Source organism: Myotis nattereri, assembly GCF_964212035.1.
Source record: "Myotis nattereri genome assembly, chromosome: 3".
NCBI lineage: Eukaryota > Metazoa > Chordata > Mammalia > Chiroptera > Vespertilionidae > Myotis > Myotis nattereri.
In genome coordinates, this window is record NC_138077.1 from 55,777,870 (window position 1) to 55,805,116 (window position 27,247).

Consider the following 27,247-nt stretch of genomic DNA (forward strand, 5'->3'; position numbering starts at 1 on the left):
TTAGAAGGCTGAAGGAAGGGAGGTTGATCTTGGGATAGTTTTTGCTGGATCTGGACGAGCCGGCACATCGCTAGATGCACTCGTTTGCTACTGCTGCTTAAGGAGCCACCCCGATTCCATGGCGCACACAATAGGCAGTTATCATGCTCACAGGCGTGCAGACCAGCCAGGCCCTTGTGCATCACTCAGGCTGCAAGGTTGGTGTGGGCGCTGCTCTGCTTTCTTTTATTCTCCCAGGACCTGTGGGCTAACCAGGGCATGTTTTCTCGTGGTAATGGCAGACATGAAAAAGGGGTGAGCAGAAACATGGGGTGAGCAGCATATAACCCTGGGCTCAGAAATGGTGCCATCACCTCTACCCACATTCCACTGGTCGAGGCAGGCTACATGACCAAGCCCAGCACCAGTGAGGTGTGGAAATAGTCTTCACCTTGAATGGAACTGCTGGGTCACCTGGCAAAGTGCAGGGATTTAGAGAGCGGGGAGAATGGAGAGTTTATATAATAGAGTTGCTAGGTCAGTTTTGGCACTTCCTACCGAATCTGGTAGGAATGGACAGACATGTCGTTTGTGATCGGTAGGAAGGGAAGGCTGGCTGATGTCTCTTCTGATAGGATGGAAGTCCTTTGAAAGCTTAGTTTATAAACTAAGTTCCATAATGATCAGGACAAGGTGTGTCTGGTTTGCTTCACGTGTTTAGTAAGTGCTTTTTGATTACACGGTGTAAGAATATATGTATAGTTATGTACCTGCACATAGACGGGTAAAAAAGTTGAACATATCTGCCTATAAAGAAAGGGGGGGAAAGTGTAATAAAAATACCAAATTGGAGTCAAGAGACAGGGATTCTAGTCCTTCCTCTGCTTGTAATTAGTTCTTCTGCCACCTTGTGCAAGTCATTTTTCAATGGGCCTCAATTTCTTCATCTGTGAGATGGGGTGATCGGGTTAGATTTTCTCTAAGGAGCTCCCATGTCAGTTTCCTAAGATGCCAGGATATAGTTGCTCCAGCTGCTGAGGGGTCCCATTTCTATTGGCTGGATAGGGGACTCTACCTCTGCACGCCCCGCCTCCACCTAACGGAGACACTCGTTGCATCACACTCACCAGTGTGGACGTAAATCCAAGCCCTGTGAACAGATTACAGGGAGATGTGAACACTCCCTACAGGCTACAACCTGAGAGGGGACCATCTGGCTGGATTCAGGGTAACTGGTTATGACAATCCTTTCTTCTGAGGGCCTGTGGCTGTCACTGACTCCAAGCTTCCAGCATTACAGATGACAGTGACTAGTTACTAGTGCACTAGTCTGATCTCTTTTAGCTTGCAAGTAGTTCATTCCTCTAGATCCATGGTCGGCAAACTGCGGCTCGCGAGCCACCTGTGGCTCTTTGGCCCCTTGAGCGTGGCTCTTCCTAAGCCTCAGGAGTACCCTAATTAAGTTAATAACAATGTACCTACCTACATAGTTTAAGTTTAAAAAATTTGGCTCTCAAAAGAAATTTCAATCGTTGTACTGATACTTGGCTCTGTTGACTGAGTTTGCCGACCACTGCTCTAGATAGTTATAAAATTGCTATCCTTGGTGTTCAATAGTTTTTATAGAGTGTGCCTGGGTGTATGCCTCTGTAGCTCCTGCCTAGAACTTAGTGGCCCCTTTAAATATGCAGTCTTAAGTATTTTTTCAAACTGGAAAATTTCCTCAATTTTTTTCTACAATTGCTTGCTCTCCTCCCATTACGTCTTCTCCTCTAAACCTCTCATCTACGCCCTCACTATTTCCATTTTTGTCCCATCATTTTGAGTTTTGATGATTCCTTTCACTTGACCTTCCAGCCCACAATGTAGTTTACAATGTTATACTATCTTCCACTTTTTCCATCAAATTTTGAAACTCAAAACTAAAGTTTTCTTTTAGCTCCCACAAAAAGTTGTGCCTTCTTGTCATTTTGGTCTTTGGAGAGTGTTTTCCTGTGGCCGCTCATTTTCTCCAGAAGCCTCATGCTGGCGTTGGGTCAGCAACGTTCGCTGGGCTGCTCCAAGTGCAGAGAACACGCCACGCACACCGGCGAGACCCCTGCTCTCTCGGGAGCCCACCCCTGTTGCAGGTGGCTTTCTTTGCTTTCCTCCCTGGTTGCATTTCCTCAGGTACTTTCTTTCCTTTGCCTGCACTTAGCTCTGTCCACCTTGAGAAGTCGGGTGGACCCTCACGTCGCAGCAAACCCCTGGTTGACAGGAGACTGAAGACGGGCTACTTGTCAGAAAGTCCAGCTCCTCTCAAGCCAGGAGGATCTGGGTGGCCCTGAGGTGCATAAACACACACACACACACACACACACACACACGCACATGCCTCCCCTCTATTGCCCCTTGCTCCCTTAAAGGAGACAGTACCCTCACCTGCCCCTTCTCAGGAGACCAAGGCAGACCTGTGATCAGTGCTTCCAGGCCTTGCCTGACTGGAACCATTTTGTTCAGGGGAGGCAGGTGAAGGGGAGTTGAAAGAACATTCCAGGTGTCCTCAGGCTGCCATCTGTGGCCTCACTAGTGCCTTTTCTCAGAGACTTGACGCCCCCAGGGGCCACTCATCTCACCTGAGGGTGAGAGCTGGTACTGGGACTGCAGGCCTGGTGGCCACAGGCTGGCTGAGCAGATCCCTCTACTATTCCAGCTCTGTGCTTCTGTAAAGTAAAGGGCGCCCTATCTGGTTTCTTAGGGTTCCCAGCTCTACAGACAGACTGGCTTAGGCTCTACTAAATGCCTGGAGGACTAAAGATGCCAGGAGAGTTCTCCACCCACTAGTTTCACAGGCTTCCGGGCACCCTGGGGGGATAGTTCGCATTTTCCTGGGTAGGACCAGGTATCTAATGCTCAGAGCTCATGCTGTGTAAACATTCCTTGACTGAGAAGGGGCTGAAGTGTCTAATGCCTCCAAAACACTTCTATGAACAGCACCTTCACAGGCCTCAGGCAGCTGCTCTTTGTCCGAATCAATTTGTGTTCCAAAGTTGTGACTCCTGAACTGTCTGGTCTTTGCTTACATAAGGTCTACAACATTGGGCTATTTGCAAGAAACATCACTACCTCCTGGGCTCCTAGGAGAAATGCAAGTTTCCAGGCCACACACCAAATCTGCTAAAATAGTCTCTGATGGGGGGGTGTTTTATATGCACAAGGACCACGTGATTCTCAACGCCCCTCTGATCTCACGTTACCTAGATGGGGCGGTGGGTGAGCTTCAATAACAGAATAGGCAGTGCCAGTCCCGCTGTGGCAGTTCACACTCGGAAGGGCAGGGTTAGGTGACTCAGCAAGGAGGCAGACCCGAGGACCCTCTCATGGCAGAGGAAAAATGACTGACAGTGCAGGTGTTGAGCGGTCCCTGTACCAGCAGCATCAGCGCTGCCCAAGAACTTGTGAGGAATGCCAGCTTCAAGCCCGTCCTAGAATTATCCAGTCAGAAAGGTGAGGCGGGGCCGGCATGACTCCTGATGTGTGTTGATGGATGTCCACTGACCTTCTAAGTCCACTAGGTGGCCACTTGACACCCAGCAGTTCACTCCCAAGGTCTCTCAGCCCCAGGTCACCAGGACTTTGAAGACATCTAACTGATCCCTATGACTTTGTTAGATCTTCCTCTTCCTAATGCAGCTCCTTCAGAGGAGCCTGAGGGCCACATCCCTTCCGTTTCCTCTGGCCGTCTTCCTTCATAACTGCCTTTTCCACAGGGGACTTCTCTGGAGGCAGCACTGGGCCTTCAGTGCAGACACTGAGAGGGAACGCAGTGAAAGCCTGAACGGAAACTCCAGGCTCCCAGCAGTCATCAGGAAAGGGGGCTGTCAGGGATGGGAGCAGCTACCATCACGAGGAGGTGCCGAGTCTGTTCAAAAACTGGAGCATTAATCCATTCAGATCCCCAAGTGATTCCGTTTTAACTTTTCTTATATACAATGCATGTCTAATGTACTGCTTAACCTATAAACACTTTAAAAACAAAAAGAACATGAAATGTAAATGAAAACAAAATGGAATTAAATATACAGTAAATAGTGAAAATTTAATAAGCAGCATCAAAAGCAAAAAGACAGAACATTCACAGCACAATATCCTGAGATGTTAACAGCAGTAAGCTCTTGAGCATCCTCTCCTTTTGCCACCTGAGAGACACGTGACTGGTCATACAGGTCTCAGCATGAAAGGGTTGTCAGCTTGAGAGGCAGTGTTTGAGATGTGAGACGTTTTAGAATCGAGGTCTGGCTGCAGTGCATTTGGGGCGTGATTGAGAGGGCTGCCTAACTGGTGATGCCACGTGTGTGATGGTGGGGCCTGTGAGCAAAGGTGGTAGAAACCGAGATGTGGACAATATCAGCTCTGTTCCTGAGCTTCTTTTTCCTTATTTCTAGTGAAGTCTGACTTCCCTCTCGTCAACGACAGTTGGGACAATTATGTAGGATTTTGAAGCAAACCTCCAAATGGAACCTCAGACCTCCTTGACGCTGCTGCCTTTTTACATAAGTGAAGGAGCAGCTTGTCCATTTGTAACCAAACAAGGCAAAAGGAAGCTGTGCCTGGATTTCAGCACAGGTCCACTGCTGCTGGGAGAAGAGAGTCAGAAACCCTCTGCTGAAATGAAAGCCAGGCATTGGTCAGCTTTCCACTTCCCCACCTTGCTCCCCTCGGTGAGTGAATAGTGGCAGTTCTGAGAACCAGCACCATTTGGATACCTGGACTATCACTTTTAAGAGAAGAACTAATATTTTAATATTGTTTGGGCATCACATTAGACATAAATAAAGAACACAAGAAATGTTGTATTTTGATGTCCTAAATGCTGTATGTACTCTTTATGTCCTAAAAGAGGACTTTTAATTGTGCCACAGAAACTAAAAGAATCAAAAAGCCTGAGATGGGGAGTAGGTGGGGGAACCCTCAAATGCGGAAGACTTTACCACAGACAGGACTGTGACTGCTTCGCCAACACCAGTCTCACTCAAGAATGCCTGAAAACTAATGCAGTGATTACAGCTGTTCAGTAGATCCTAAGCATGATGATAACTCTAGAAGTCACTCCAACAAAGGACCCATGGAGGAATCCAGGCAGTATAAAAGGCTGCGTGTTATCCAGCCAATGCATCTCAGGAGACAGTGGGTCTTCAAGGCCTTCACAAAAAGTATCTGACACTCAAACGCCAAGTCTACTCAAATAGGCTTCCCAGGCAGCTTTTCTGTACATCTCCGCTGCTTCCAGGCGATTGGCTGATGCTATTATACCCCGGCCTACAATGATGATGTCAGAACCTCGTTTGCCAATAATTTCTTGTGGGCTATTGTACTGCTGGCCGAGATTATCACCTGCAGAAACACAAAAGTTACTATTCAACACAATACAGAACATCAGAAAACCTGCCCCGTGACTTTTTGGGAAAAGTGTCTAACCATCTTTAAATGACACCATGCTCTGGCTTTCCATGCTCCTTCCGCACAGCAAGTGAGTGAATGCAGGTGAAGAGAGACCCCGGACAGGCTAGAGATAGCCACAGTGAAGCAGCTAACCAACTCCTTTTCAGTGTCTAGTTGTAGAGCATTTATAGTTTAACAGTATTAAAAAAAAAGAAAAAGTAAATCTATCAATGCCAAGAAAGGTTCAATACAAAAAAATAAGACAAAGCCCTTACAATGGAAGGCAATTTAGTATACATGTCAGAATCACATGCCACACCACTGGGAAAGCCCTCAGAAGGCACTGAACGGGACCACGGCCACATATGTGAACCTTCTGCCGCAGCCCCATCAAGTGCTCAAACTATACAGGGAGGCAAAAGTTGGTTTACAGTTGTTCGTATGCAATACAATAATCTATAGTAATACACGAATAAACTCTGTTTCACATACTCACAACTAAAAGCCTACCTTTGCCCCACCCTGTGTATAAAGCCTGTTCCTTAATTTTGTTTTTTTCATTCTTTTTATATCTTTTTTTAATTGAGGTATAACTAACATATAACATTAGTTTCAGGTGTACAACATGATTCAATATTTGTATACACTGAGAACTGATCACCACAATAAGTCTACTTAACATCCATCACCTGGCATAATTACCAGATCTTCTTTTGTGAAGAGAACTTTCAAGATTTAGCAACTTTCAAATATGCAATACAATATAATCGACTATAGTTGCCTTGCTGTGAATATATCCTCATGACTTATAACCTTTGAGCCCCATCACCCATGTCTCCCACCCTTCAACCCCTACTTCTGGCAACCCACCAACCTGTTCTCCGTATCAATGAGCTTATTTAATTTTTTGTTTGTATTTAAGTTCCACATATAAGTGGAATAACTTCTTGTGAGCTATTGTACTGTAAGTTAGTCTCAGTCTGACTTAGTTCACTTAGCATAATGGCCTTGAGGTACATCCATGTTGTTGTAAATGGCAAGATTTCATTTTCATATGGTTGAAAAATATATACATAATTAAAATTTCTTTATCCATCAATAGACACATAGGTTGTTTCCATATCTTGGCTATTGTAAACAATGTTGCAATGAACATGGGGGTACATATCTCTTTTCAAGTTAGGTTTTTGTTTTCTTAGGATAAATACTCACAGTGGAATTGCTAGATCATATGGAAGTTCTATTTTAAATTTTCTGAGGAACCCTGTTATACTGTTTCCCTTAGTAGCTGCACCAATATATATTCTCACCAACAGTACACAGGGTTCCCCTTTCCCCACATCCTTGCCAACACCAGTTATTCTTGCCTTTTGGTAAGTCATTCTAGCAGGTGTGAGGTGATGTCTCATTGTGATTTTCATTTGTAACCTCCCTGACGATTAGTGATGCTGAGCATCTTTTCATGTATCCGTTGGCCATCTGTATGTCTTCTTTGGAAAAATGTCCAAAGAAGATCTGCCCCTTTTAAATCAGACTATTTGTTTGCTATTGAGTTGTACAAATTTTTAAAAATATTTTATCAGAAACATAATTTACAAATATTTTCTCTCATTCAGTAGAATGTCATTTCATTTGTTAATAATTTCCTTTGCTGTGCAGAAGCTTTTTTGTTTGATATCATCCTGCTTGTTTATTTTTGCTTTTTGCTGTCAGATTTAAAAAAAATTATTGCCGAGACCTATGTCAAGGAGCTTAACTTTTTTCCTAGGAATTGAAGGTCTTACATTCAACACCTGAAGTGTATGGAGTAAGATAGTGATCCCATTTCATTTTTTTTGCATGTGGCTGTCCAATTTTCCCAACCACATTTTATTGAAGAAACTGTTTTTTATTTTTTAAACTTTTTTTTTTTAATCCTACCCAAGGATATTTTTCCATTGATTTTTAGAAAGAGTGGAAGGGAGAGGGAAAGACAAAGAGAAATATTGATGTGAGAGAGACACATCGATTGGTTGCCTCCTACACGAGCCCAGACCAGGGCCCACATGGGGAGGAGCCTGTAACTGAGGTACGTGCCCTTGATTGGAATCGAACCCGGGACCCTTCAGTCCACAGGCCAACACTCTATACACTGAGCCAAACCCGATAGGTTGAAGAAACTGGTTTTTTTTTCTCTGTTGTATATTCTAGGCTTCTTTTTTGTAAATGAATTGACCATATACGTGTTGTTTTACTTCCGAACTCTATTCTGTTCCATTCATCTATATGTCTGTTTTTATGCCAATAACATACTGTTTTGATTACTATAGTTTTGTTGTTCTTTCTTAAGACTGCTTTGGCTATTCAGGGTCTTAAAAGGTTTCACACAAATTTTAGGATTGTTTTTTCTACTTCTATGAAAAATTCCATTGGAATTTTGATAGGGATTGCACTGACTCTGTAAATTGCTTGGGTAGTATGGACATTTTAATTACATTAATACTTCAAATCCACAAGAACAGAAAATATTTTATGTATTTGTTTTCTTCAATTTCATTAATGTAGTTTTCAGTGTACAGGTCTTCCATCTCCTTGATTAAATTTATTTATTTCTAGGTATTTTATATTTTTGATGCAACAATAAACGAGACTGCTTTCTTAATTTCTTTTGCTGATAGTTTGTTATTGGTATATAAGAAATGCAACGAGATGGAATGTAGGACAGAATAAACTCCCATACCTGTGATAAGCTAATTCAGGAAAATAAAAATTTTCCAGGTCATTTTTCTTTCACATTAAAAACCAAAGCAGCTTTATTGAGTCCCACAGGATATTAAAATATGTATATTTTTATAACCTAGATCAGGGGTCCTCAAACTACGGCCCGCGGGCCACATGCAGCCTGCCAAAAACATTTATCCAACCCGCCGGGTGTTTTTGCCACCGCTGTGTGCATAGGAATTTGTTCATAGTTTTTTTTTAAACTATAGTCCGGCCCTCCAACGGTCTGAGGGACAGTGAACTGGCCCCCTGTTTAAAAAGTTTGAGGACCCCTGACCTAGATTACTATTGTTTAGAGACTCTCAGTGAGAAAATGTGGTTTTTCAGCCCCTACAACTGTACTTTTCAGAATGCTAAAGTGCTGCAGGTTCAAACAAGCGTGGGAGACAGGACAGATCCCTATTCCACTCTGGAGTCACAACAGACATTAGCATATCTAAGGCTCTGAAAGGTCCTCTAACAAAATATCAAACTGTTGCTTCTGTTTAGCCTAGCATATTCTTCCTGGAGCACAGAGCACCTTCTTTGGCAGCACATTTAGAACATCAGTTGGAAAACACAACTAAAATATCTGATACATTCTAATGAAAAGTATTTTTCTAAATTTTCACCCTAAAATTAGACTGCAAGCTACTTTGCATACCTAAGTCAGTATCCCCAGGCTAAAGGGCTCATTCATTACTGTTCTAGACAAACAAGCTTTCTCTTTAGCAACTTTATAACAACAACAAAATTTCATTTAGCCTTTGCGGACTTGGGTAAAGAAGCATTTTGGAAGAACCATGACCAATGAACAGACTTACCTCCTGCTTCTAACTGAACTCCTGGAGTCAAGTGAAGAAATTCTGGTTTCATGCTTACTCGGGAGCCAGAAATAAAACCAAACACAAATTCAGAATGCTCCTCAGCCATTCTAACCTAAATGGAATGTAATAGGACAGATTACAAGAAAGCAGTTAACCACACAGAATAATAATTCTACAAGTAAAGTAAAAAACTGGCTGTATTAACTAGTAAGAAACTGCTATTTTATGGATGTCTTTCCTCATTTCATATTAAATTCATTATATCTAACACAGGTAATCTTAGCTATGAATCTACATACTTGCTCCATTAACCCTGTCTCTCCCTTTCTCCCAATTAACCAGACCCTAAAAACACAGTGTCCATTCTATACTATAGTAAATCCTATATAACTATGGTGGTCTAGAATCTAGATGCTGCATCATTACTTACTTTTAATAATGCTTGGGGACCCACCTACTTCCATAAAGGATATGAGGAAAGTACTCTAGATTAATTTCTAAACGGTATAAAACTACATAAAAGACTTACTGCCTATCTACACAGGTTGCTCCATATTCGAGGATAGCTATGTTGTCAAGAGCTAAAGAAATCTCAACTCTACTGCTTTCCCTCTTCTTTAATATTTGCTAATAATTGGTCTCCACAATTTCTATATCATTACCCCACATTCATAGAAGTTTCTCTAGAAGGTCTGACTTCCTCATTTGGCTCTTCCCTGAGACTTACACTGTTCTGTTCTTGCCACCAGTACTACTACCTACCAGAAAGTGATGTCTTGTCCTTGACCAGACCCAGATCCCCAGAATGATCCATGGACCCCTCTGTTGTGAGAATTGGGAAATCAGTTGTTTATGGACACAGTTCAGGTGTGGGGTTTAAAACCTGGTCCTAGGGCCATGTGAGTTCAGTTCCATAGAGAGTATTTGAAATAACAAAATATCTGTAAAGGTGATCTATCCAACTATGAAACTTTTTAACTAGTTAAGTATCCTCTCATTTTATTCTGGAATGTAAGGGTGGGTACTGGATATTAAGTGCAGTGTTATTAAAACTTTTACTAATGGGGAGTTACTGGAGGAAAAAATGTGTATGGGCTCTAGTTAAGAGCTTTACCATACAATACCAATCAACATCAAAGACTAAACAAACAAACAAACAAACAAACAAACAAACAACATGTGGGCTGCTGTCCTGAGAATGCATCTCTGTGGGATCTGGGAGGTTCTGAGACACTGCATATCTGGGAAGCAGCTCTTCAATTTCAACTCATGTTGAGATAAAAAACAACACCTCTATCTTAAAGGTCAGGTAAGCATGGCAAATATTTATCTGAACAAATATCTGTTTCAATGTTTCTCTCTTGGGTGTACAATTCAAATCTCTTAAGTGGTCACCACAAGACTTAAAATGCTATTAACTACCAGAGAATTCTAGCCAATGAGTATTAATATACTGTCACATTAACAGCAGCTTTTTTTTTTTTTTTTTAGCAGTTTCATAGACCCAAAAAGAAGATATTTTCTTCCTCTAGAACATGTGCTTTACAGCCCAGTCCCTCTGTCACCTACCGCTGCTTTAGTGTAGTTCCCAGTGGCCAAGGAGCCGGCAGAGCTCATTTCCGCAATGAGCAGGCACCCCCGGTGCAGAGACAGGCCAACTTCTTGCAGGCCTTTCACAACTCCTGAGCCTGGCACCACGTGAGCATTTACTACATCTGCCCAGGAAGCTATTTTAAAGACACCACCTAAGAAAGAGGCAAAAAGATATTTCTTAAATTTCACACAAAAGCCTTTAACTTTTGGCCCAAACAAGTAGAGTATGAAATAATGTCTTAGTAACATGTTAATGAAATAGTGAAACACTTCAAGAATTTTAGTATTTCAGTGGACTTATGTATGGTTCTAAGTGTGAAAAATTTATCCACCTAGTAGCTAGTTGAGAGATCACAATGAGAAAATTATTGCAAGTTCTGTACTTAGTTTACAAGCAACACTAAACTGTTATTCCTTGCAGGCTGAAGCTGTGACCCATAAAACTTATGCAATTAGAAATGAACCCCAGTGAAGACGGGTGTTTATGAAGGTCAAAGATATCAACACTCGGAAATTCCTCCGAAGATGACAAATTTTCATTCTGCAGGGAACTCATAGCAACTTTACCATTTCAAAAATCTTCCACTTGTTCCTAAGGTCTCCTTTGGTCTACAAAATATCAATAAGCAATTATTTTCATTTAAAATGCAACCAGCAATAACCCTAATTGATTTTTTAAAAGACTCTATGTTAACCTGTAGAAAGTTTATATAACTCTTATATTAGTCAAAAAGAGGATATGTGAAGCACATAAAAAGAAAACATGCTTATAGACAAATCTATCCCAAAGAAATAGCTTTAGTATAAGCATGCATCACTTAAAAAAAAAAATCTCAAAAGATGTCTATAAATGTTAATAACATGATAAATATAAGGTTAAGTGAAGAAAAAAGCATTAGATATGTACACTGTGGCAGAAATTTGCATAGAAGGATAGGTAGAGAATTAAGCTATTTTTTCAACCAACATATGCTCTGTTTTAGGTTTAATAAAATATTATTAAAAGAATGTGTATCATCAATAAAACTTGTTCTGCTAAAAATAAATTTACAACTTTATACTTTTTCATTATTTCTCATAGCTGCAATTTTCATTCTTCAAATAACAGAATTCACTGTGCTTTGCCACACCCAACCTCTGTCGTTTTTGCCTGCCTAGACCCTATGTTCCTGTCTTCTGGCATCAGCACACCTTTTATTTTTTTTTAAAGTGGAACTATCCTTTACCAGATCTTGGTTTAAGAAGTTTATACAGAGTTAACCACCTCACATTACCTACCAGGGGTGGGGCATATTATACAGGCGTTAGCTATATCTTTAGCTATTCTATACCCAGTGACTGAATTGGGGTAGGCATGAGGACTGGGCCTACCTGAGAAGGAAGAAGGAAGAAGGCAGAGCTAATAGAAGAGAAAGCAAGTCCAAAAAAATCACTTGAGCTCCTGGATCCAACCATGCTTGTCAGCCTGTTCTATGGATGGACTTTCAGTGATGTGAGCCAATACATTTCCCTTTTCGCTTTAGCTAGTTTAAGCTGGATTTCTGATTCCTGCAGATTCCTGAATAATACTTACCTTCATACTGCTTTTTTACTGTGTTTCCTATGTCCGCAAATTTCCGGTCTTCAAATATTAAGAACTCATGGTGTTTTGCCAGAGTTGTTAACTCCTTCATCACATCCAGAGTAAAATCATTCAAAATATCTACGTGAGTCTTGAGCATGCAGATGCTGGGTCCTAAAGCATCTGCTAGCTGCAACAGCTCTCTGGACTCCGAAATGTCAGCAGACAGACACAGATTGGTCTCCTTCTTTTGCATAAGCCTGAGCAACTTGGATGCAACTGGGTGGATCCCGGGCAGCTCTGCACGTGCACCAAAGCTGAGTTCTTCGGGTGCTTTCTTTATAGATGGGAGAGAACCATTCTGACCAGCTGCCACAAAAACATTCTCTTGAATAAATTTCTTCACTCTCTCAACCATCTCAGCATCAATTTTTTTCTGTTGCTCAAGAATCTCCAGCACTTTGGACAATGTACACACTGAGTGGAGATGAAGCCCATGTGCCTGCAGCTTAGCCTTGCCTCCTTGCTCTCTGTCCAGCAGCACTATGACATCCGTGACCTTCAAGCCCTCCTTCTGAAGAACCTCAACAGTTTCCAAAACACTAGATCCACTGGTAACGACATCTTCAATGATCAAACAGTTTTCTCCTGGATTAATAGCCCCTTCTACAAGACGTTTAGTACCTAGACAAGAAAGAATTACATTGATTCCAATTTAATATTTCATCAACTCAAAGATGTATCTTACAAAATAAATCTGCATGTATTTATGAAGAGGTGGATAATCTAAATCTTATTTTCTGAAAAACTACATTGGAACAACTTTATTTCTGATGAATCTTCAATGTTTCATAATTACTGTTTTATCTAGTGTCTCTGTATCCCAAAATTGTCAGTTACAGATACAGAATATTTACAGTAAAACTAGCAAATTATTTTGGATTGTAAATAAAAACTCTTAACATGTTTATAATCAAAGTTTCAAATTTGGGGTTTCTTAAAGCAAGATAACCTAGATCAAGGAAAGTGATGAAACAAAGAATAACACAATATTCTCAATGAAATCATTCCTTTTTCCATCAACAAACCAGGTCATAACTCAAGATCAGCCAGAAAATTGGCCTTTGCATATAATAGATTCAGGAGAGAAAATACTCAGCAACCATTCAGACCAAGCATTACAACTTTATAAATTATATAATGCAATGTGACTAAATATACTTTGCCATTCCAACTCCAAGATAGATTCTTTTCAGATAATCTACAAAATGTAAACTCAGGCTGAAGACTTTACAGACTCATTTTTAGACTCATTTTTCTGTTTCCCACTACCAAAATTGTCTAATTTTGAAACAGAAATAGAATTGGTGACCATTTTGCCCACTTTTTGAGCTTTACCACACACAGATACCATCTTTGCCTTTTCCCCATTCCTTTCCTATTGAAGAATTGGCAAGTTTCACCGAGTCAGCTTGGACTAGAACACAAGACTGCGAGTATTTATAGGCATATTTAAAAATTAACAATCTTATTCTAAGAAATATTTTTTGAAGGCAAATCATAAGGAAATAGAAATAATAGCTTCCTTGTGGGCAGAGATTCATACAGATAAACAGTGTGCCTTCAAGCAGCATATATTCTTACTATTTTTTTAAGTAGACAATGTCAAACAAAACTAGCCAAACTAGTTAAACAAAACACCAATAAATACAGCACTTCCACTTAACAACTCCTGGTCAATCTTGTTTCAGCTATATCCCTTCTCCCTTCCTCCCCCGATAGTTTTCAGAAGCAACTCTCAGAAATCATGATTTCATCATAAAAAATTTTAGAATGCATCTATAAAAGGATTCTTTAAAAAAAAAAATTAATAACAGAAATACTATCACATCAACACAAAGCAAAACCCATTGCTTCCTTAATACTGAAGGGTCCTGGGTTCGATTCCCATCAAGGACACATGCCTGGGCTGCAGGCTCAATCCCCAGTAGGGGGCGTATAGGAGGCAGCCGATCAATGATCTTCTCTCATCATTGATGTTTCAATCTCTCTCTCCCTCTCTGAAATCAATAAAAATATATATTTTTTAAAGAAATCAAATCTGAAATACCAATATTTTTAGGTCCATTTGGTTTTAAAGCAAGCCCACATATTTAAAACATTCACCTAATAATTTATTGCCCATGAAAAAAGTATCTTCATTAAGAACTTCATGTGGCATTTATATGGCTTTGAGTAATTTTATTGACATATATTTTTTCATGTAATTTAAATATTAATACACTGGGAAAGTACTCTTAGAACACACTGCTGACAAGGGCTGGTAAAAATGTTGGATCTCACAGATATAGTGCAAAAAACAAAAAACAAACAAACAAACCCCCAATGTTTTTTGTTGCCATTTTACCTCTAGACCAGGGGTGGGCAAACTTTTTGACTCGAGGGCCACAATGGGTTCTTAAACTGGACTGGAGGGCCGAAACAAAAGCATGGATGGAGTGTTTGTGTGAACTAATATAAATTCAAAGTAAACATCATTACATAAAAGGGTACGGTCTTTTTTTTTTTTTTTTTTTTAGTTTTATTCATTTCAAACAGGCCGTAGTTTGCCCACGGCTGCTCTAGACTCTAAAGCAGCAGTTCTCAACCCGTGGGTCGCGACCCCTTTGGGGGTTGAATGACCCTTTCACAGGGGTCGCCTAAGACCATCGGAAAACACATATATAGTTTACATATTGTTTTTGTGATTAATCACTATGTTTTAATTATGTTCAATTTGTAACAATGAAATTGGGGGTCACCACAACATGAGGAACTATATTAAAGGGTCACGGCATTAGGGAGGTTGAGAACCACTGCTCCAAAGGAAAGGAAGGTGACTTATAGCAACAGTTGCCATAACAACTTAAAGGACCTATGGTGTAACAGCAGGGCCTAGAAGAAGAAAAAATTCTAGCAGTATAAGGTTACCGTAATCCTTTGTTTCTTTCCTTCTAATTAGCATTGGGATTTGGTTAGTTGAACAGATAACTGTAGCCAATGGTAAAGCTGTGTAAGGGACTCCACAGACAGTGTCAAAACTGATCCCCGCATTTTGGGCAGTTTGAAATAAAAGTTCTGCAACCTGTAAAAAACAACAACAAAAAACAGAACACATGAACTATTACTGTTCTATTTTAACCTGTGTACAAATAAGGTAGCATAACCTTAAAGACAGTAGGAAATAGTCTCAAACCTGATTAGAAAATGCCTTTTTGTTAAATCACCCTCTGCATAAACCCATTTACAAATATAAAAACAAAACAACTAGTCTGCTCGTCTAAACTCAGGGTCTGTTCTGAGGACAATATAGGATGTGTTAGGGAAGCTATGATGTTGACTCCAAGAACTAAAGATGCCCCACAGGGTTCCCAGTTTCCTTTGGTAATCCATAATGCTTTCAGTATTTAAACCTATTTCCTACTAATTGTATTTTCTTCCTGAAAGAAGTCTTCAGTTATGAAGTTTCATAACAACAATTAAGAAAACAATCCCATTTAAATAAGGAACAGCTGAAACCGGTTTGGCTCAGTGGATAGAGCGTCGGCCTGCGGACTGAAGGGTCCCAGGTTCGATTCCGGTCAAGGACATGTACCTGGGTTGCGGGCACATCCCCAGTAGGAGATGTGCAGGAGGCGGCTGATCGATGTTTCTCTCTCATCGATGTTTCTAACTCTCATCTCTCTCCCTTCCTCTCTGTAAAAAAAAATCAATAAAATATATTTAAAAATAAATAAATAAATAAATAAATAAATAAGGAACAAATTTAACCAAGGAGGTCAAAGACCTGAATACTGAAAACTATAAGATGATGAAAGAAATTGAAGACACAAATAAATGGAAAGATCTTCTATACTCATGGATTGGAAGAACTAATATTGTTAGAATGTCCACACTACAAAAACAACCTACATATTCAATGCAACCCCTATCAAAATTCCCATGGCAAGGGGCAGTCAACGCGAGGGCTAAGCCAGGCAGAGCAGGGGCCCTGGCCTGGTAGCTCACTTATCAGAGCACTGTCCCGATACACCAAGGTTGCAGGTTCAATCTCCAGTCAGGGCACAAACAAGAACCAATAAATGTATAAATAACATGAACAACAAACTGATGTCTTTCTGTCTGTCTCTCCCCTCTTCGTCTCTCTCTCTCTAAAAATCAATGTTAAAAAAAAAAAAAAGATGGCAGAGTAGGTAAATCCTGAACTCACCATCTTCCATGAACATATGAAAATTACAGAACAACCATCACTGAGAATCACCTGAAGCAGCAGTTGCCAACCTTTCGGACCTTGCGGACCACCAGTTGGTGACCACTGACCTAAAGACTAGCTGAACAGAATTCTGAAAATGAAGGCTGGAAAGAAATCACATCAAGACAAGTAGGAAGGGTGGAGATGCAGACTGGGGAGCTCCCACATCCACAGCGTAGGGATTATTAAAGGGAGGACAGCTAGGTTATGGAGGTCCCCTCTGGCATGAGGGGTCCAAGCCTCACCCCTGGCTCCCCTGCCCAGGGTACCTGAGCCAGGAAGAGTACCCATCTGGTTTTGAGAACCAGCGGGGATTATGCCCCAGAAAGACAAAGGGTTATGGGAGACTGAGATGCTGCTCTTAAAGGGCTTGAGTACAAACTTGCTCCAAGCTCCAGTACAGAGGCAGCAGCTTGAGAAGCACCTGGATCATAAGGGGGAGGAATTCAACTGACTCACTTTAGGGTATGTGCTGGAGGAGCAGGAACTGGGAGAATCCTCTGAGGGGACGAAGTGCTGGCAAGCACTACTGTTCCTTTGTTCAGCTCTCACCTCCAGCTGGCCTGGCATGGGCAAGTACACAATATGCCACTCTTCATTAGCCTGGCTAACACAAACCACCTGCCCTGGCATCTTCCCGACACATTACCCCATTCAACCTACTTGCCTAGCCGGAGCCTCTTCCAAAGCAGCCTCCCTCGGCTTGCCCTCCAGGCTCTGCCAAAGGTCCACCAATCCCACAAGTAGCAAGCAGCCTCAGCCTGCACTGTAGCTCCTCCCAAGTGGCCCCGAGCCTGGCACAAGTGACGGCCAGGCTTGGCTTGCAACATGGATCCCATCAATCAGTTACAAGCCCAGAAAGGTGGCAGCCAGCCGTAGCTAGCATCTTAGCCTCTCCCAAGGGCCTCCAAGCCCAGCACAAAAACACTGCTGAAATGTACAAGCACCGAGCCCCTCCCAAGCAGCTTCACAACCGACACACCGGTAGGTAGTTTTGCCTGGCACCAGAGCATTGCTCCCTGGGGTGAGTCTCCGCACAACAGCTTGTTCACTGTAGTCAAAGCAGGCCCTTACAGCCAGTTAGCCCAAGGGTCAATCCTTCCCACAGACGTGCTAGCAACAATCGAGGTTCAACTGCAACAGGAAGGCACACACAACCTACAGAGGGAACACCCCTGGAGCACCTGGCTCCGGTGACCAGGGAGAACTGTGATCTGCCCCACAGAACACCTTCTACAAAAGCCGCTCTTTCAAGACCAGGAGATGTAGTGAGATCTATCCAATACATACACAAACAAACAGAGAGTCAGCCAAACTGAAGAGACAAATGTCATCAAAAGAACTAAAGCAATCTAACAAATAATTCAAAACATCTATAATAATAAGGTAACAAATATGCTAATTAGACCAGATGCCATTCCGGATGTCCTTCCAGATGAAGCCGGGACCAGAGTGAAGCCTGGGTCCTGGGTGCCTGTCAGCGGCCAGAGGGAAGCATAGGTCCCGGGTGCCGGCAGCCAGGGGAAGGAAGGCCTACTCTTGGGCCTCTAGATGGTAATAAAGATGCTCAATGAACTCAGGATAATAGGTGAACTCAGGGAGACTTCAACAAACAGATCTAGAATATTAAAAAGAACCAATCAGAAATGAAGGATAGAATAACTGAAATGAGCCCTGGCAGGTTGCTCAGTGGTTAGAGCATCAGCCCACTGAAGGGTCATGGGTTCTAGTCTGGTCAAGAGCACATACCTTGGTTGCAGGCTCAATCCCCAGCCCTGGTCAGGGTACGTGCAGGCAACCAATTGATCTCACATCAATGTTCCTCTCTCTGTGTCTCTCCCCCTCCCTTCTACTCTCTAGAAATTAATGGGGGGGGGGGGGGGAATCCTCAGGCGAGGACTAACTAAAAATAAATGAAATGAAAAATTCACTAGAGGAACTCAACAGCAGATTGAATGAAGTAAAAGATCAAATCAGTGCTCTGGGACACAAGGTAGCAAAAAACAGTTGAAACAGCAAAAAGAAAAAAGAATTTTTAAAAATGAGGATAGTTTAAGGGACCTCTGGGACAACATTGCCTGGCCAGCGTGGTTCAGTGGTTGAGCGTTGACCTATGACCAGGAGGTCATGGTTCAATTCCCAGTCAGGGCAAGTGCCCTGATTGCAGACTTGATCCCCTGGGGGGCATTCAGGAGGCAGCCAATCAATGATTCTCTCTCATCACTGAGGTTTTGATCTCTCTCCTTTCCTCTCTGAAATCAATAAAAATATATATTTTTTAAAAAGAGTATCAACATTTGCATCACAGGGATCCCAGAAACTAAATGAGAGAAAAAGGGACAAAAACTTATTGAAAGAAATGACTGAAAATATCCCTAACCTGGCAAAGGAAATAGACCTATTAGTCTAGGAAGGGCAGAGTTCCAAACAAAATGAACTTGAAGAGGCCCACATCCAGACACATCATAATTAAAATGCCAAAAGTTAAAGACAAAGAGAGAATCTCAAACGCACCGAGAGAAAAGCAGATAGTTACACACGTAGGAGTTCCCATAAGGCTATAAGCTGATTGCTCAACAGAAACATTGAAGGTCAAAATGGATTGGCATGAAATATTCAAAGTGATGAAAAGCAAAGACATACAAACAAGATTCCTCTACCCAGCAAGGCAATCATCTATAACAGTGGTTGCCCAGCAGTGGTCTGTGGACCCCTGGTAGTCCGTGAGGTCCGAAAGGTTGGTGACCACTGATCTATAATCAAAGAAGAGATAAAGATTTGTCCAGATAAGTAAAAGCTAAAGGAGTTCATCACCACCAAACCAGTATTACCAGAAATGTTGAAGGAACTTCTTTAAAAAGAAACGATAAAAAAATGTGAATTAGAAAATATAAGAACAATTCTCACTGACAAAAACGAACAGAGTATTTATAGCAGAACCAACTATAAAGCTATTAAGAAAATTAAAAGGCAAATGTAGGAAGATCATGTGGAATTACAACAATAAATTAAGGAATACAAACAAATAAGTAAAAAATGACAAAAACATAAATGTGTGTGGGGATGTAGAAATTATAGTGGTTTTAGGATGTGTTTGAACTTAAGCAACTGTCAACTTACAATAGGCTGTTATAAATATAGCTTGGTATAATGAAGTACGTGGTAACCATAAGCCAAAAGTCTACAAGAAATAAAGAGAAAGGAATAAACACACACACACACAACACTACAGAAAATCATCAACATAGAGAAGAGCAAAAGAACAAGAAAGGAACAGAGAAGAACTACAAAAACAATCAGTAGCCTTGGCCGATTTGGCTCAGTGGATAGAGCGTCAGCCTGCGGACTGAAGGGTCCCAGGTTCGATTTCGGTCAAGGGCATGTTCTTTGGTTGCTGTCTCCTGGCCCTGACTCAGGGCAACCAATCGATGTGTCTCTTTCACATCAGTGTTTCTGTCTCTCCCTCTCCCTTCCACTTTCACTAAAAATCAATGGAAAAAATATCCCCAGGTGAAGATAAAAAATTTTTTTAAATCAGTAAACAACTAATAAAAAGGCAATAATTACATACCTGTCAATAATTACTTTAAATGTAAATAGACTAAATGCTCCAATAAAAAAGACATAAGGTTGTTAAATGAATTTTTTAAAAAAACACAGAAAACCATACATATGCTACCTATAAGAGACCCATTTCAGATGGACAGTCACACCGGCTGAAAGTATAAGTATGGAAAAAGGTATTTCATACAAATAGAAACAAACAAGCAAAAGAGCTGGGGGAGGAATACTCATATCAGACAAACAGACTTTTTAGAACAAAGACTGGAACAAGAGACAACAGTATTTCATAATGAAAAATGGATCAATCAGGCAAAAGGATATTTCATAAACATCTCTGATCCCAATATAGGAAGCAAATATAGAAGAAAAAAAAAAGGAATATCAACAGTAATATAGTCATAGTAGAGGCCTTTAACACCCATTGACATCAATGAATAGATCTTCCAGACAGAAAATCAACCAGGAAACAGTGATCTTATATGGCACATTAGACCATATGAACTTAATAGTTTTAGGACTTTTTACCAAAAGCAACAGAACATGCATTCAAGTGCACATGGAACATTTTCCAGGATAAACCATGGTAGGCCACAAAACAAGTCTCATGTCTTCTCATATCACAATGGTATAAACTAGAAATCAATTATAAAAAGAAAACTGAAAAACACACCAATACGTGGTGGCCAAACATCATGCTATTGAACAATGAGTGGGTTAACAATGAGATCAAGGAAGAAATCAAAAGATACCATGAGACAAATGAAAACACAATGACCCCAAATCTGAGGGACACAGCCAAAGCAGTTATAAACGGGAATTTTGTAGCAATACAGGCCTCCTCAAGAAACAAGCAAACAAAAATCTCAAATAAACAATCTAATCTTACACCTAACAAAACTAAAAAAAGAACAAAGCACAAGTGAGTAGAAGGAAACAATAAAGATCAGGGCAGAAATAAGATACAGACTAAAAAACAACTGAAAAGATCCATGAAAAAAATTGATAACCCTTTAGCCAGACTTACAAGAAATAGAGAGGACCTAAATAAGTACAATTTGAAGTGAAAGAAAAGTGGCAAGTGACGTCACAGAAATACAAAGGATTTAAAATAAGGAAATACTACGAACAATCATATGCCAACACGTTGGACAACCTGGAAGAAATGGTTAAGTTCCTAAAAACATACAATTTTGCAAGGCTGAATCAGGAAGGAACAGAAACTTAGAAGACACCGCTGCCTACTAATGAAGTTAAATCAGTAATAAAAAAAATACTCCCAATAAATAAAAGCCCTGGACCAGATGTCTTCACAGGTAAATTTTTACCAAATTTTCAAAAAATTAATACCTATTCTTCTCAAACGATTAAAAAAAATGTAAGAGGGGTTGTTGGAGACCGGGTGTAAGCTGACACGGTCCTTGCACCTGAAGGGGCTAGCAAGGCTGGGACCCTTACCCACACAGTTTTCCCAGACTTGTTTGGATGGCAGTTATCAGTACAATGAGAGCAACCTTTGTAGAATGAGAACAGCCTTTCATGGCTTACCAAGAAGTCTGTAACTATTTACTGAGATTTGCTGTACCGAGAATTTGTCCTTCCGCTTTATCTCTCCCTTGGAGATTAAGAAGGACAAATAATACATTCCTCTTGACAGACCTCCTATTCAGTGAAATGAATAAAACAAAACAAAACACCGTACCCTTTTATGTAATGATGTTTACTTTGAATTTATATTAGTTCACACAAACACTCCATCCATGCTTTTGTTCTGGCCCTCCAGTCCAGGTTAAGTACCCATTGTGGCCCTTGAGTCAAAAAGTTTGCCCACCCCTAGACCAGATCCACCAAGGTTGCAGGTTCAATCTCCAGTCACAGCACATACAAGAAGCAATCAATGAATGCATAAAAAAATCTCTCCCCCTCTCCCTTCCCCCTATCTCTGGAATCAATAAAAAAAATTTAATTAAAAAAAAAAAGAGCTGAAACCGGTTTGGCTCAGTGGATAGAGCGTCGGCCTGCGGACTGAAAGGTCCCAGGTTCGATTCCGGTCAAGGGCATGTACCTTGGTTGCGGGCACATCCCCAGTGGGAGATGTGCAGGAGGCAGCTGATTGATGTTTCTCTCTCACCGATGTTTCTAACTCTCTATCTCTCTCGCTTCCTCTCTGTAAAAAATCAATAAAATATATTAAAAAAAGAAAAAGAAAATCCTATTTACAGTGGCAACAAAAGTAACAGAATACCTAGGAATATATTTAATGGAGGTAACAAGATCAGTACTTTGAAAACTGTAAGACACTGCTGGAAGAAAATGAAGACACAAATAAATGGAAGGTATACTACTGTGTTTGTGGATTGGAAAAATTAACACCATTAAAATGTCCATATTTCCCAAAGCAATCTATATATTTGATGCAATCCCTATAAAAATACCAATGGCATTTTTCACAGAGCCAAAGTAATATAGAGAAAGAACAAAGTTGGAAGTATCAGGCTACCTGATATCAAATTATACAAGGATACAGTAATCAAAATGATATGGTACTGGCACAAAAACAAATAGATTAATGCCATAGAATAGAGAACTCAGAAATAATTTACAACAAAGGAGGTAAGAATATACAATGGGATAAGGATAGCTCTTCAATAAATGAACAGATATATGCAAAAAGAATGAAACTAGGTCACTGTCTTACATCAATAAACTCTTACAAGAATAAACTCAAAATGGATTAAATACTTGAATATAAGAACTGAAACCATAAAACTCCTAGAAGAAAAATAGGCAATAAACTCTTTGACATCACTCTTAGTAATATTTTTTTGGATATGTCTCAACAGACAAGGGAAATAAAATATCTATATATATAAAAGCCTAAGCGACTGGTCGACCAGATGACCAGCCAGTAGCTATGATGTGCACTGACCACCAGGGGACAGATGCTCAACGCAGGAGCTGCCCCCTGGTGCTGAGTGCTGCTCAGCTGATCAACGGGTGCAAGATTCGGGGCTCACAGCTGGTGAGCGCAGCTGCGACAGCGCTACCAGGCGGCAATGGCAAGTACAGTGGGGCCAGGATGAGCAGGAGCAGCACCCCAGTCACCTGACCTCTAGTATATACATAAACAAGTGGGACTATATCAAACTGAAAACTTTTTGCACAGTGAATGAAACCATCAACAAAATGGAAAGAAAATCTACTGAATGAGAGAAAATATTCGCCTATGATATATCCAGCAGCGGTTCTCAACATGTGGGTCAGGACCCCTGAAAATACATCCTGCATATCAGATATTTACATTTCGATTCATAACAGTAGCAAAATTACAGTTATGAAGTAGCAAAAAAAATAATTTTATGGTTGGGGGTCACCACAACATGAGGAACTGTATTAAAGGGTCATGGCATTAGGAAGGTTGAGAACCACTAAAGGGGTTAATATTCAAAATATTTAAGAAACTTATACAACTTAACACTGAAACAACAAACTGATTAAAATATGGACAGAGGTTCCAAATAGACATTTCTCCAAAAAGGACATACAAATGGCCAATAGACATATGAAAAGATGCGCAACATCACTAATCATTAGGGAAGTGCAAATTAAAACCACAATGAGATATCACCTTACACCTGTCAGAATGGCTATCATCTATCAATAAATCCAACAAACAACTGTTGGCAAGGATGTGGAGAAGAGGGAATCCTTGTGCATCATTGGTGGGAATGTAGATTGGTGAAGCCACTATGGAAAACAGTATGGAGGTTCCTCAAAAAGAATTAAAATTAGAACTCCCATTTGACCCAGCAATTCCACTTCTGGGTGTTTATCTGAAGAAAGCAAAACACTAATTACAAAAGATATATGGCCCTAAACGGTTTGGCTCAGTAGATAGAGCGTCGGCCTGCAGACTGAAGGGTCCCAGGTTCGATTCCAGTCAAGGGCATGTACCTTGGTTGCAGGCACATCCCCAGTAGGGGGTGTGCAGGAGACAGCTGATTGATGTTTCTCTCTCATTGATGTTTCTAACTATCCCTCTCCCTTCCTCTCGGAAAAAAAAAAAAAAATCAAAAGAAAAAGATATATGCACTCTATGTTCATTGCAGAATTACTTACAATAGCTATAGCTATGATATGGAAGCAGCCTAGACATCCATCAATAGACAAATGGATAAAAACATAAGTCAGACAGAGAAAGACAAATATTGTATGATCTCACTTATAGGTGGAGTCTAAAACAAAGAAACAAAAAAAAAAGAAAGAAAGGCCAAATTCATAGATACAGAGAAGAGATTGGTGGTTTCCAGAGGTGGGAGCTGGGGGCGGGTGTGAGGAATGAAATGGGTGAAGGTGGCCAAAAGATACAAACGTGCAGTTATAAAATAAATGTCACGGGGATGTATGTGCAGCATGCTGACTATAGTTACTAATACTGCACTGCATATATGAAAGTAAGGGTAGATAGTAAAAGTTATCACCAGAAAAAATATTCTTTAAGTATGTATGGTGATGGATATTAACTAGTCTTATTGCAGTGATCACTTTGCAATATATATAATTATTAAATCATTATATTATACACCTGAAATTAATATAATGTTATGTCAATTTTACTTAAAAAGAATCAATGCAAGAATATACAAAAATGTAAAAGAATGAAAAGTTTCATAATACAGAATCCATTATTTTATAATACCCTTTCCATGTAAATCATCACATATTAATGCTAGAATGCATACTCCTACTGAACACCACCTTATTTTAAAAACAGAAAAGCAAACAAGCACTCAGAGTTGATCATAAGTCTTCAAAAATTTTTGCTCAGATGAAAAAAATCTATCAATATTTTTAAGTTGCAAAAGATGTAATTTCTAGAATACCGAAAACATTAACATATTATCTAGAACTGTTACATCACTCTTTTTAGTGAATATAATGGGATCCAAATGCTATAGTGATTTGATACTCAACATCTCCATTTAAAAAAAATGCTAGGCCATGAGAACTGGAAAAGCCTATATTTTGGGGGGAACTCATATTTTCATTCCATTATTTCCAAACAATTTTATTTAAATGCAATATATATTTATGTCTGAAAAACTTTACATTTCCTGTGACTGTGAGTCTCTAAGTGTTAAAAATTCTTCTGTATTGAGTTATCACAATTGTTATGAGCATAAAATAAATGAAAACATAACGTTCAAATTTTGATAGCATAAAAATTGATTATTTCAGAAATGCATTTTTTAGTGAGACGTACAGTACTTTTCCTCCTTGCACTAGTTTATGTATCTACTGTAGTTCAATAGTACTTACTACTAGAAAGTTAGAGTTTAGTGTAAATTCTACTGCTTTTTTTTTTTTGGATAGAAATATTGAGAAACTCAATTCATATAAAGTAGACATGAAAGAAGTTCTATTATACCGAGGTCCCTCAATGTTTTGAACTCCTTCCAAATTAACTACCAAAAAAAATCACACCCACACCAAGATCTAGTATCAAAAAATAATTTTTAGTCTCCTGTCAACTGGCGACTTGTTAAAAAAAACAAAATACATCGATTTTTCATTAGAAGAACCCCTCGTCACTCACTTTTTCCGCAGCACTGCTGAAATGCACCGCGGCAAGATTCCGGGTAGTGAGAGTTTCCAACCCATTTTAACTAACTTGTTACTCCAATCCTTCCGGTAACAAGCACACGTGACGTCAACCTCCTTGAGGGAGAGGTGAAGCATGTGTGTCTTCTAGACAGAACTTCTATGGCGGTGGCAATGTTCTACGCCTGCACTGTCCAGTATGACAGTCACTAGCAACATGTGGCTATGTGAATTTAAAAATTCATATTGCTCGCTATTCACGTGGCTAGTGGCGACTGTCCCGAACAGCACACTCCTCAGCCCCTTCCGCCCGGAGCGCGGCCTGCAGCTTCGGCTGGCGGCTAAGGAGAAGGGCACCACGCAGGCCCTGCCTCGGACCTACTCGCCCTGTCACACCGCTGAACACAATCCCCAGGGGGTTCATATCTGCTCAAAGTTTGAGAAGCACTGTGCTAGTAACCTCTGATGCGTAGGAAGTTTCCCCTTCTACTGACCATAAAAACAAAACAAGAAACCCTCCATGACATGTCCACCCTCAGGCCTTAATTCCTGCTCCTGGTCACACAGTGCGAAATGGAGCCTCCTTCCAAGTATTTGAACAGCCACTAACTCCCCAACCCTTTCCTCCCGCCCCCACGTCTAACCTTCCGAGGTTAGACACAGCGAAGCCCTTCAACCACAGCTACACGAGACCGGGCCCCAAACCGGAGTCCCGACTCTGGCGAACCACGTGTCCAAGTCGGCGGGTAAACCGGCAGGCTGCTCTCTGGGTCCCCAAAAACGGACAGTTCCTGGCCTCCGGGCTTCTCACGCGGACTCCCCAGGCCGACAGCAGGGGCGCCCCTCCCGCTTAGCTCTGCGGCTCCCCAACTCCTGTCGCCCTCCTCCCTCTCCTGGTCCCCTTTCCCGCCACCCGCCCAGTTCTTCCCCGTTCCGGGCGGACACCTGACTCAGAAGACGTGGTCGAGACACGATGCCCCGCAGATCTACGTAGACGGGTGAAGAGAGCCCGCTCTTCAGCACGAAGTTCCCAAACTTGAAAGCCTGCACGTCGTACAGGCCCTTTACCAACGACCCCAAAGCTGTATCGGCGACCGCCATGGTGCAGGCGTCCACACTCGCGCCAAAATCCGCAGGACGCCAGCACGGCGGCGCTCTGATGACGTCACCCTCGAAGCCCCGCCCCTTCCGCCCCTTTCCCGGCGGCTGGCTCGCTCGGTGCGCGCTCTTCTGGGGCCTAGGTAACGAGGGTCAGGTGGCGGCAGTGCACCTGGCTGAGATTTATGTTTATGTCGGCGGCCTCTGCATGGGATCGATGGGATTTAAAGCTCGGAATAGGTAGATCGGCTCCAAGAACGTGACGCGAAGTCTTTCAAGAGGCTGTACCTGAACCCTGCCCACTTTTTAAAGCTGAGTCCTCTTAATTAGCTCCACTACTTAGGCAAGCACGTCTGTATTTGCTGGTCACTAGCCACGCCCCGCACCTGGTTTCACCAAATGAAGTGCAAGTTCTCGAAGGCGGGGACCTTTTCCCAGTTTTTCTCTTAACGTCCCAGCATCCGTCACGTGACAATGTCAGCAATTTGCACGTGGGACTATACATCTCCCAGCAGGTTCATTACCTCCTCTGCGGGCTCTGTGTGTCCTGGAGGAGTATGTTTATTCCCCTTAGAG

The 27,247-nt window shown here is 41.1% G+C and overlaps 1 protein-coding gene across 3 annotated transcripts; it reads right to left on the bottom strand.

Annotated features, from left to right (window-relative positions):
• Positions 1-4,038: 4,038 nt before the first annotated feature.
• Positions 4,039-26,709, bottom strand: UMPS (uridine monophosphate synthetase). Of its 3 annotated transcripts, XM_081085409.1 has the most exons (7): positions 26,519-26,709; positions 15,091-15,244; positions 12,133-12,804; positions 10,536-10,711; positions 9,729-9,788; positions 8,964-9,078; positions 4,039-5,352 (listed from the first exon to the last, which is right to left on the bottom strand). In XM_081085409.1, the coding sequence occupies exons 1-7, from the start codon at positions 26,672-26,674 to the stop codon at positions 5,183-5,185; spliced, it is 1,503 nt and encodes a 500-aa protein (XP_080941535.1). In that variant the 5' UTR covers positions 26,675-26,709; the 3' UTR covers positions 4,039-5,182. The 3 variants fall into 3 exon arrangements, with proteins under 3 accessions (XP_080941535.1, XP_080941536.1, XP_080941537.1); XM_081085410.1 differs by lacking the exon at positions 9,729-9,788; XM_081085411.1 differs by lacking the exons at positions 9,729-9,788; positions 26,519-26,709 and adding an exon at positions 26,218-26,444.
• Between the last annotated feature and the right edge of the window lie 538 nt (positions 26,710-27,247).